We start from the raw sequence: 12033 nt of genomic DNA, 5'->3' as shown, positions 1-12033 counted from the left end.
TACAGATATTTCGACTTACCTTTGTAAATGCCACTCATGATCCAAGGCGAACGAGCAAGAATACACACTAGTACTTGGTCTAACAAGAGAAACTGGCTTTTTGGTGTGGTGCAAATCGTTCAATCCTCAGTGTGGTCGATAAACTGACGCCCCAGTGAATAGCTACGGTGAAATGCCATCTCTGGTAGTAAAAACGGTCAAAACCAATATTTTTCCCGTAATGCCGAGGGTTTTTTTACTGGAAGCTTGTGGTTCCGTGAAGACACTGAAGATTCTTCCGGATGATTACAGGAATAAAGCGAAAAAAAGGATAGTTCCTAGATCTAGTCGATATATACAGCAAGCCGGAGAATCCGATAACATTCAACAATCTCGATGTGGATACAGATGAATCTTGAAGTAAAAATCCGTCTAGAAATTCCTCTATGAGGATTTTTCCAGAAATTCCATCAGAGTTTGTTTCTGCAACTTCTCTGAAATACTTCGTCCCTCTTGCCTTCCAGGATTTCTCATAAGATCCCTTCCGTATTTTTTCACGCCATTTTTCTTGGTGTTCCTTTTCAAATACCTTCCGGAGTTTTTTCCGCATTCCTACCGGCATTTACGAAGCTTTAAACATTTTTTTTTTCTGGGATTCTTCCTTGTGAATCTTCCAGGATTCCTGAATTCCGTCCTGGATTTTTTTCACGAAAATTCAGCAGATTTTTTTCCGTTAGATTTTCCGGTATAGCTTCCAGAGTTCCTCGTGGAATTTTTTGGGGGTTCTTCCTGTGTTTTCCTGAAAGAAATTTTCGTGGAATTTCTTCCAGGAATTATTCCGATATTTCTCCATGAGTTTCTCCTAAAATATCTTTCAGATGTTGTCGCGGAATTTCTCCTAAAGTTTCTCCCGCGATTTCTGTTGAAAACATTCTGAGAGTCCTTCCGGTGTTCCTCTTGGGACCTCCCCAGGAGATCCTTCCGCGATATCTCCCGGAGTTTCTACACGAGTTATTCCTGGGATTTCTACTAGAGCTCCTCCAAGCATTTCTGCAGGAGTTTTTTCCCGGGTTTCCTTCCGTGGCATCTCCTTTAATTTCTTCAAGAAATATCCGACATTTCGGTGAGCTTTCTTCTAGTTTTTCCTGAAATTTCTACAGAGTGTCTAAAGAGTTTAAGGCAGTTTTTTTCCTCCCCTGTTGGGGAAATTAAGCGTCCAATAAGATGAACTTTTCTGGCATGTTTAAAACTGGGAGATGAATTCACTCTAAAATTAGTTTTCCTTAAATGACACGGAAAATAAAATTTATTATTTTAAAATTTTGAATGTCACTTTATTTCGTCAAAACTTATTGGCTAAGTTACATGTTTCTTTTCTACATATCGATCGAGTATATATCGATCCTTACTTACACACTTACATGTGCATGGACAGAGACGGATAGAGTTGCGCTGTGCCAGTCGGTTAATAGGAACCAGATGGGTTCAGTAAAGTGCAATGCATAATGCTGAAGGTCATATTGCAGTTCATTTGCATTTGTGTTCTCACGCCGCTTGGCTTGGGAAATGTAATTTGACCTGATTATGATTCGGATCTGTCACCAAGAGTGGATGCAATATGTTTTAGCTTGCAATTCTATACATAAAATCCCAAAATGTTCGTCTTAATAAATCAGTATCTTAAATAGGCTTCCGCGAAAAATATAAAAGTGTAAGGATGCTAAAAAAAAAATGAAAAACCAAAATTCACAAAATCGCGAATTGTAAAGAATCACCTTCCAAAACATGTTTATTTAAATAGATTTTTAATGATGAAAAATTAGGCATAGATCAAAATTAAAAATTTGGGTGTTAGAGGGATAATTTTGATTTGTTGTGCAGTGGTTAATAAACCTTTCAGAACGCTCTAGTCAATTTAAATTATCTAAGATTCGTCGTCCTACGCCGTGTCTTAATTAGTTGTCGCTGTATTTTCTCTTCCTATCGACTATTCAAGTTGCCCCTTCGTTGCTACTTCTGTGTAAATAATGATGTTGTATAAATGTATTGCTCCTTCATGTATTTTAAGGAATCTGAAAGACCTGAGTTCCACTTTTCCTGTATTTGTGAGCTGTTGATTGCTTGAAAAATCCCTTCTAAAATTTAGAGTTATAAGAAAGAACCTCCAAATTCGGCTATTTGTTAGATAAGCAGGTTATAAGAAAGATTTTCACTGATATTTCACTGTCAACCATCGAGCAGATTTCAACGAAAAGAACAGAACTCTTCAAACTGGTGCAGCCTAATAACGACTCAGTCCCCTGTTTCCCACAAAAAAAAAAAACGAAAATACTGCCCCTTTTACTCTACCGTATGCCGTTCTTCTTTCTCTCTATCTACCACTCAACAGGGTGAAATGATTGATCGTATAGAATATCATGTTGAACACGCAATGGATTATGTCCAAACAGCGACACAAGACACAAAGAAAGCGCTTAAATATCAAAGCAAAGCCCGCCGGGTGAGTACCACTGGACGACTTTCTAACTAATGTGTGTTTTTTTTTGTTTCTTTTTTTCTTTTTTCCATGTTTTTATGTTCCGAATTCGAATTCTGCCATCCCCGAACCGACCCGAACCGCATCCTTGTCATCCTGTCTCCGGTTTTCCCTAACCCTTATTTCCCAAAATCCTGTATTGTACCTAACCTCACTTCCGCACAATATTTGTGTGGCGGGTGGTTTGGTTATCCTCCCAAAACTAAATTTCGTAATTGTTTTATGTTCTGTTTTCTGTTTTATGGCTTATAAACATCAACTACCTCCTACATAAATCAATGTCATTTACTTGATACTATTTAATCTGCATGTTTTAAACGCTATGAATGGGATGGTTGAACTGAATACATACTCAATATGGGTTATTCTATGATAATTGCATGTTTCACGTGTTACTTTGCATGTCCGCTTCTTATATATCTAACTGAATGTAATATCATATTTGCGTATGTGTGTCTGTCTGTATGTGAATGGGCGCGTGTGTTTGTGCGGAAATGTGTGTATGGGAACTGAATTCTATGCTAAATGGGATGACTTGTGTGTGCAATATGACAATTCGGGTGCTCGGTGCAACTAACCCACGGGAAAATGGATATCACAAAATCTCACCTATCATCAATTATGAATGGTTGTGATCTGCTGTGGGCACCTATGATACCACCTTTCTATTACTATATTGACTATGGATGCAATATTTCTACCACTTTCGATTTCCGGTGTCTAACCGAATTTTGGCTAATCGCCCTATTTCCACGAATGCTGCTGAACTAAACCAACTAACAAAACCAACCTTAAAAAAAACCTCGCAAAACAACAAAAAACTGCTACAACTTTCTCTCTTTATCTCCCCTACGGGTCCTTCCGAGTTTTTCTTCCTCCGAACACGGTCACGTGGTCGCCGCTTCTTCCTCCTCTGCCTCTTCTTCCGGCGCTGCTACCGGCGGGGTCTCCCGTTACTACTGTAAATATCCTCCTTCTCCGGTTCCCCGGTCTCGCCCGGACCACCGACTGAATCAATTCCTTTCCCGTTCCTGCGAAATCCTCGACACACCCACATTCTCCCCGTCAACTCCTCGATCTGAACCTCGTCGGAAACGAACGAATCTGCTCGCCCCGCCGCCGTGGTCGTCCTCATCCTCATCGCAATCGACCACCGATCTGCGACGTATCGAACGCCATCTGCATCCTGCTGCTGCTGCGGAACGACCTGAACCACCGCCATCATCCGCCGCACCGCCGAACGAAAGGGCGAACTGGTGGACCGAGTTGAGTACCACGTTGAGCAAAGCGGGAACTATGTGGCACAAGGTCAACAGGAACTGGTTCAGGCGAACAAGTACATGTCCAAAGCAAGAAAGGTATTTATGAGCGAGCACACATACACTGTGTTCTCGACGTCGTCGCCCGTATCCTTTTTTTTTTTTTTCTTCTGGCGCCCGCCCCCTCTGGCGTGCCCCCAACGGGTGTTGCGTATGCTCGGGAGGGTGTTTGTGTAGGTACAACAATAACAGCAGCATAGCGGAAAAGCGGAATGCTTTTTTCCGAGTGGGGTGGGAATTATTTTTCGCACTGGCTCGAATGCACGATAGGTCAGAAGTTCGAAAGTTGTAGTAAAATAAGAACATTCAAATTTCTGTTTGAAAACTGTTTTTACCCTTCTTACACCCATAAGAAGGGTATAAATATCGCTCGAAAAATCGGCTTTCGATCCGAGGCCCGGAGGGCCGAGTCTCATATACCAATGAACTCAGCTCGACGAACTGAGCAAATGTCTGTATGTGTGTGTTTGTGTGTATGTGTGTATGTGTGTGTGTATGTGCGTTACAAAAAAAAGTCACGCACGTTTCTCAGCCGTCTGTCAACCGATTTGAGTTCTCTTGGAAGCAAATGAAAGCTACTACATCCTAGTAGAACGCTATTGATTTTTTTTTTTCGATTGGACGTTTGGTTACCGAGATATCTCTCGAAGAGTACTTATAAGTCATACATCTAAACTTTTTAAGATTTTTGACCAAGTGTATCATAATAAATATTTCGGCCGTTTGTCAATCGATTTGGATTCTCTTTGCACCAAATGAAAGCTACAGCATCCTAGTAGATCGCCCAGAAATTTTATTTCGATTGGATATTTGGTTACAGAGATATCTTTCGAAGAGTACTTAAGATTTATACACCTAAACCTTTTAAGATTTTTGACCAAGTGTATCATAATAAATATCTTAGCCGTCTGTCAACCGATTTCGGTTTTCTGGCACCAAATGAAAGCTACAACATTCTAGTAGAACCCTATACAATTTCATTAGGATTGGACATTTGGTTACCAAGAATCTTTCAAAGAGTACTTGGGAGTAATACAGGGTAACTTTTTGAGAGATTTTTGACCAAGGGTACCATAATAAAAATCTCAGCCATCTGTCAACCGATTTGGGTTCTCTAAGCACCAAATGAAAGCTTCAATATCCTTGTATAAGGCCCTGAAATTTTATTTCGATTCGACATTTGATTACTGAGATATCTTACGAAGAGTATTTCAATAAATTATTTTTTATTATTATATTCACTTCACAAATAATGCTGACCTCATACAAAGTGTATACTAGCAGGTTATTGTTTCCAACAAAATTATAAATAAAAAATTACAAATTCATTCTGCTGAAGTATTATCTCTGTTTGTTCACCAATCTTACTTTAAAATTACATTTTCGGAGCCAAATTTTCAAAAAACTATAAATAAATCACTTAAACTAAAGTTCTTTCTTAATTTAGTAACGAAAACAACACAACCCTATTTTTGTGTTCACGGTGCTCCCCAGACCGTTATTATAAAATAAAAATCTCTATTCAATCGGTGCCCACCATACGTTTTCTATGACTATGCTGCATGTCTGGGCAAAATTTGAAAAATAATCGTAGGGCCCATTTTTGAGTTTGGCCCTTTTAAAGGGCGTAAAGCCATATATTCAAAGTAAAAATCAAAATATTTATGTGCTCAGCCAATTTTTAACGATTTTGATGAAATATTTTCACGAACAATCGTTTTGTACTGAGTACCAGTAGTGTCAAACATAATTTTAACTGATTTCTGCCTACATGTGAAAAGGGCGGAACAACCATTGCACGTCCCTCCTAGGCGTATTTCAATTTATTTATGAAAACATATACCGTTATCAGATACAGGGGATTCTGCTCTACCTGTTACTGGTCAGAGGTTGCAGAAATTTGCAATGGTTGTTACGCCATTTTCAAATGCTAGTCTAGATTTTTCGATGAAAATGTGAACATTTGAGTGTTGTAATATGGATAAGTGAGTACTATTACGTAAATATTACAATAAATTCTGAACATCTATGTTTGCTTTAACTAAGAATGAAATGCGGACGAAATTACAAGAAAAGGAAAATATAAAGATATCTATAAACCTAATACAAAGTGATGAGGGAATTTAAATAGAATTTCAGGGGTTATAATAGAAATTGTAGTAAAAAGTTAGAGCCATGAAATTTTATCCATATAAGTTCGTTTTCACACATGAATGAAACACAAAATTAATACCCAAGTATGAGGCAGAGCAGGTCCCAACAAAATATCTTATTCAAAGGAATGGGTTTAAAAATATTTGCTACAAGATATCAATCGTTTTTGCAGTGTCACATAAAGTCTCTCGAGTCTATTAACATTTAATCATTCTCAAGAGTTGGTGAAGTGATATCCATCACGATGTTTGGACATTCTAGTGTGAAGCACATGTGCTTTAAGACTGGGGCCTGAATCCCACTTCTAATGTAAAGTAGAAGTAGGAAAGTAAGCCATTTCGACTAGAAATCTTATTGGGCTAAAAGCTAGTTAAAACAGATAAATAGTAATTTTCAGAATACCATTTCAATACATCTGATACATTTATACAAAAAGATTTTATATTTGTTAAAAAAATAGGATTGATAAATCAACCATCTGAAGGTCAATATTTCGTTCCCTTAAATGTTGAATATATTGTGGGGACAAAAGGGGCCACCGATTGATTCCTTTCTTGTTGTTATCATTTATTCTCACTCCTTACAAAAAAACAACAAAAATAATACAAAAACAAACCAGAACAGATACCTTACGTTGATTATGGACAGCGCCAGTTGAAATGAGCCGCGAAAATTATTGAAGAAATTACTCACTCACATAAAATATGCAGATGTCTCTGTAAAAGTAAATATATACAGACTTGCTTCGGCATTGGAGTCTTTTAATTTGCAACACACGTCCACATAGTGTCAGCGATTCGGCATTTATCATACTCATACGCTTAAAACCGCTTGTGGTTTGTATTACTATTCTGCAGAATTGAACCTAATACTCAACGCCATTGAATTTGAAGGGACTGCGTTTCGTTTCACTTCAACGATTAACATTAACTCAATTTCACCATGGCACAGTGTTTTATTTCGCCGATTTCGCGATCAAAATTGAATATCTTCAAAACTAATGATTTTAGGTACATGTTGTCTTCGGAGAAGTTTTTTGATGAAAAAGGGCGCATATTTTGCCAAAATCAGTTTGATGATTAATCCACCTAAAAGTGAGTTAGAAAATTTATTTTTTCTAAACTCACTTTTAGAGCCAAAGTGTCTTCGGCAAAGTTGTAGAGAATCAAAATACAAAAAACTTTGCCAAAGACGTCAATGTCCTATGTCTTCAAAATTTTGAGATACAAAGAATTTAGTATAAAAACCCTTTAAAACAGTGAACGATCACATCCCGATGTGAACAGACGTGTTTATTCACTCGTGCTTGCTTTCGGTGCGCGTTTGCAGTCGAAGTGATAATTATTCTCCCCATCGCATCGGCCGAAGTGGAGAGAGAGATGGAAGTTAAAAACACGTTGGCTTTTGTCTTCCCCGGAGATGCCGCTCAACCATCTCTGGCGGACGTGGCCCGCTTTGTTAAGCAAATCAATGGCGACCAGGCGATGATGGAAACCGTATATAAAATTTCTGACGAGAAGTCGATTTTTATACGTTTCAAGACCGAAGGAGCCATGAAGTACTCCTTGGAACAGAATCCCGAGCTGCTTGTTTTCTGTTATTCTGATGGGAAAAGTGTCACTGTTCGTATGTCGATGGCTGGAGAGACCACTCGATATGTACGGGTTTTTGATCTTCCACCGGAGATTTCGGACCAGGATCTGTCATCGGTGCTGTGCAAGTACGGGAAAATTCGACGTGTGGTTCGTGAACGTTTCTCTGCTGAATTTCAGCTGGATATGTTCACTGGAATACGTGGGCTATACATGGAGGTCGAGAAGGAAATTCCCGATGTGCTCTATTTTCGTCACCGAAAAGGGAGGATATATTACGATGGCAAGAAATTGAGGTGCTACAGATGCCAATCGGATATGCATCTGAAAAGATCATGTCCGTTGCTCCAGAATGGTCGAGGAGAGGATATTACACAGCAAAATCCAGCAACAGATGTAGAGGAAGAAAATGACAAAGATGCCGGGATGGATGAACCTGTCTCCGGCGAGTACAAACTGTCAAAAGGGAAATTGAAAAAGAAAGCGAAAAAATGTGAAACGAAGCGACAGCGATCATCTGATTCGGATACCGAAAAACAAGTGAAGAAGAAAAACGAGGTTTTACAATCGAGCGAAAGTGATAGCAGCATCACCGCGGATCCGGACTTGCCTTCCGCTAGAAGAAGGGTTAAAGTTCCGTCATACGAGTGGATTGAAGATGTGAATGAACGCCGGCAAGTAATTGATGAAGACAAGAGAAGAATAGCAGCCGCCTACAACATTCCAATAGATTTAGTTGACGTGTATCATAATTAATATTAGTCTTTTATAACATTATAACTAAAAAAACTTCGATATCGGCTCCGTAAAGTGTAACACACGTCTGAGCCTTACAAATAAATAAACTTGAAAAAAAAACCCTTTAAAACCTATTTTTTCAGTATAACTCTTGACTGGTATTTTATTAATTTTTCAAACCTAATAACTTTTGTACACTTCAGGAAACACAGCCTTTTTTAACTAAACAAATGTCTGATATTTTTCATTTTTTCAACTAAAGAACCTTGTTTTTTCTTCTCCCACTGTGATTTTCATCAAATCTGTGCATGCAACATCAATGAGCGGCAAAACCACTACAATATTATTGATTAACCATTCATATGCAAGATAAAAAGAGGCACATCTCTTGCACCTGTCCTACCAGTCCTATTGTATGACAAATGAGAAATAAAAAAAAAGACACTCGCGATTGTATCTCACACCTAGACCTTTTCAGTCAGTATATTATCACATAAAGATATCTGACGTTTGATCACCTTTCTCTTTATCACTGAAAGTTGACGAAAAGAGCTTCAATTTCGGTCTAAGCACCCTCTACGCGTGGATTCGCTTTATGGAGTTTTAAATGAAAATTTCCTATCGACTGCAAGTGAAGAAGTGGGCACCACGAGGAGCTGATAAAGAGGAGGTGCTAAGGCGTAAGAAGAAAATCCAGCTGCTTTTCCGGGTTGAATTGGGGATGCATATCGACAAACCGAGATCAGGAGGAAGTGGAACATCAAATACTGGGAATGTGGCACGGAAATTCTTCAAAAACTTCGAAAAAGTGGCAAGCATTACCGGACTCGAACAAACCCTAATTCAGAGATGCGGAACAATTCTGCAGGTAATGGCATCAGGGCGAGAAGTTAATACTTCTGCGTTCGATGCATTCTGTGAAGAAACGGCAAAGCTGTGCATCAAACTATATCCGTGGTACTACCTGCCAGCAAGCGTGCATAAGGTTCTTATACATGGAGCACAGGTCATGGAGAACTTCCTTGTACCAATCGGACAACTATCCGAGGAGGCACAGGAAGCTAAGAATAAGGAGTGAAAAAGTAACTTTAAAAACATTGTTCTAAATATTTCATAATTACACTACATGTTTTAGGTACCGAGAGAACAACACAAGGAAAATCTCACGACAAAGTGCTAACATGGACCTGCTTCACTGGCTGCTTCTATCTTCGGATCCAATAGTAGCTGAAGCACGTGGATGGCCGAAGAAACCAATCAACCCACTAAACGATGACGCGAAAGCTCTTTTGTTTGATGTTGAGGCGGATCATGAAAATTCGGGTAGCGAAGATGAAGAATAGAATAGAAATCGAAAAGAAAATTATAAATGTTGTATAAAAACAAAAGTTATTAACTCTTAACTACATACATAATGTTTGCAGATACCAACTTTCAGTTTAATATAATGATCGGAATATCACAACACTCAATTATAAGATAGAATATCATTGATCATTATTTGACAAAGGTTGAGGGAAATGGAAAAAGATTTAAGCTGAAAAATGAGAAATATCAGACGTTTGTTCAGTAAAAAAAGGCCATATTTCCTGAAGTGTACAAAAGTTATTACCGTTACGTGATAGTAAAAACATAGAAGAATCAGCTGTCAAAATTTCAGCTGCGTAATTTTGCGTAGAATGGAGATTTTTAAGGTTAAAGTTGACCTAAAATAAGGAGAAAATCTGTAATAACTTTTTTCCTATAAGAGATAGAATCTTGATTCCTTCTACAAAAACATGTATTTTGTCATTTGTGATAACTTTGTAGAATGTTTGAAAAATTAATAAAATACCAGTCAAGAGTTATACTGAAAAAAAAAATAGGTTTTAATGGGTTTTTATACTAAATTCTTTGTATCTCAAAATTTTGAAGACATAGGACATTGATGTCTTTGGCAAAGTTTTTTGTATTTTGATTCTCTACAACTTTGCCGAAGACACCTTGGCTCTAAAAGTGAGTTTAGAAAAAATAAGTTTTCTAACTCACTTTTAGGTGGATTAATCATCAAACTGATTTTGGCAAAATATGCGCCCTTTTTAATCAAAAAACTTCTCCGAAGACAACATGTACCTAAAATCATTAGTTTTGAAGATATTCAATTTTGATCGCGAAATCGGCGAAATAAAACACTGATGGTATGGCATCTTTTCTCACTTAACCCTTTATAAGGCAGTGGCAACTATATTGCCACCTAATACACATATTTTTTTCTGTTCGTTTAGAAAATTTTTACAACTTCTGTATTAACTGATGGACACATTAGGCCTTTGTGAACGCTCATGATTTTTTGAGCCATAACAAATATGAATGGGCTTTTTTAGAACAAAATGTCTTTCCAAAAACTGCCATTTTTGAGTGCATGAAGGTTTATAAGCTCAAAATTCTGTTATGGTGAGCGAATTGAAAATCGAATGATGAGGAATGAAAGGCCTATGTTCCTTTTACTTGTGGTCAAAATTTCAACTTGATTGCTTCATTACTTTTAGAAACTCAGCCTTTTGAAAAAATGTACTATAATAAATGGGCATGTACTAAAATTGCCATATCGTCCAAAATAATTGACCAATCGAGTACAAATCCACACAAGTAACTCATGGATATTAGGGCAAAAACCTGTCAAAAAATCAGCATGATTGATAAACGCATCACAAAATAACAACATTTTAAACTTTATTGACAAAAAGTTGAAATTTAGACCATTTTTTTTCATACAAAATTGACCATCGAATTTTTTGAAAATAAAAACGTTTTTGTTCATTTCACCACATGTACTTTATATTCTAATGTAGAACGAGTGGATTCCGTGCCTGGTTCTCTCGGCCTTATAAAGGGTTAAAATAAAGATTCTGCGGCCAATCAGTTTCGAACACCGCACCTTGTGATTATCGAATTAGATGATAAAAGAGAAGACAAATCGCTGTCAAGAGGCACTTGTGGTGTGATGATCATGTTTTCTCATAGTAAAATTAAACACATTTTTGTGGTCTTCACTGCAAAGCGGCTTTCAGTGTTGGTATTGTTACTATTTATAATACACTACTTTCGTATTCAAGATATTACTTTTTTAAATACAATACATACTTGATTAAATGTAATTGCTAATCGAAATTTAGAAATCATCACATATTGGTGTTCCTGATTTTATACAGAATTTATTCGTTTATTCGAAGAATTAAATTCTGCAAATAAAACTAGTCTGTTAAGGGCTTGAAACAATTTAAACTCCTCTTCTTCTACGCTAGCAAGATGCGATTCGCCCCGGGTAGAACCTTTGGTTCAACCCTTACCCTGTCCATCCCTCAAAATGGGACCTTCTAACCTTGAGCTGCCACGAGTATTTTCGCTTCCTCCCCTAACTAACAGATATGATTGAAAGTTGTTATCGTGAGTATATTGTATATATTTAGTTCAAAAAGATCATCGGCTCTGTAAAGCGTTATACGCGATTGAGCCCCGAAGAAATGAACTAGATAAAAAAAAATCCTAGCCGGGGCCCGTGGCGTAGTTGGTCACACGTTCGCTTCATATGCGGATGGTCATGGGTTTGATTCCCAGCCCCGGCACATGCAATTTTTCGTCAGTTGCTCTTTACCGAGAGCGGCTGACACTGACCCTCTTCTGAGCCCCATGGCTCAAACGGACCCGGATACCTGGACATCGGCGAACTGCTACT

At 37.9% G+C, this 12033-nt stretch overlaps 1 protein-coding gene across 8 annotated transcripts in view; it reads left to right on the top strand.

The window, feature by feature from the left end:
- The window catches only part of LOC109409257 (syntaxin-1A), a 298425-nt gene that overhangs the window by 213632 nt on the left and 72760 nt on the right, over positions 1–12033 (top strand). For 5 of the 8 annotated variants that reach the window (XR_009998102.1, XR_009998104.1, XR_009998105.1 and 2 more), the window contains exon 8: positions 2369–2479. Coding sequence is in view for 4 of the 8 variants with exons in the window: in XM_062854411.1 (XP_062710395.1) it covers positions 2369–2479 (111 nt within the window). In the remaining 4 variants the exon portion in view is untranslated. Of the gene's footprint in view, positions 1–2368; positions 2480–3762; positions 3874–12033 lie in introns of all 8 variants that reach the window. The other 3 variants (XR_009998103.1, XM_062854413.1, XM_062854412.1) reach the window with 1 other exon arrangement.

Source organism: Aedes albopictus, chromosome 2, assembly GCF_035046485.1.
Source record: "Aedes albopictus strain Foshan chromosome 2, AalbF5, whole genome shotgun sequence".
In the NCBI taxonomy this organism is placed as follows: domain Eukaryota; kingdom Metazoa; phylum Arthropoda; class Insecta; order Diptera; family Culicidae; genus Aedes; species Aedes albopictus.
Note: the sequence above shows the minus strand (reverse complement) of the source record. Positions and strands in the feature narration are given on the sequence as shown.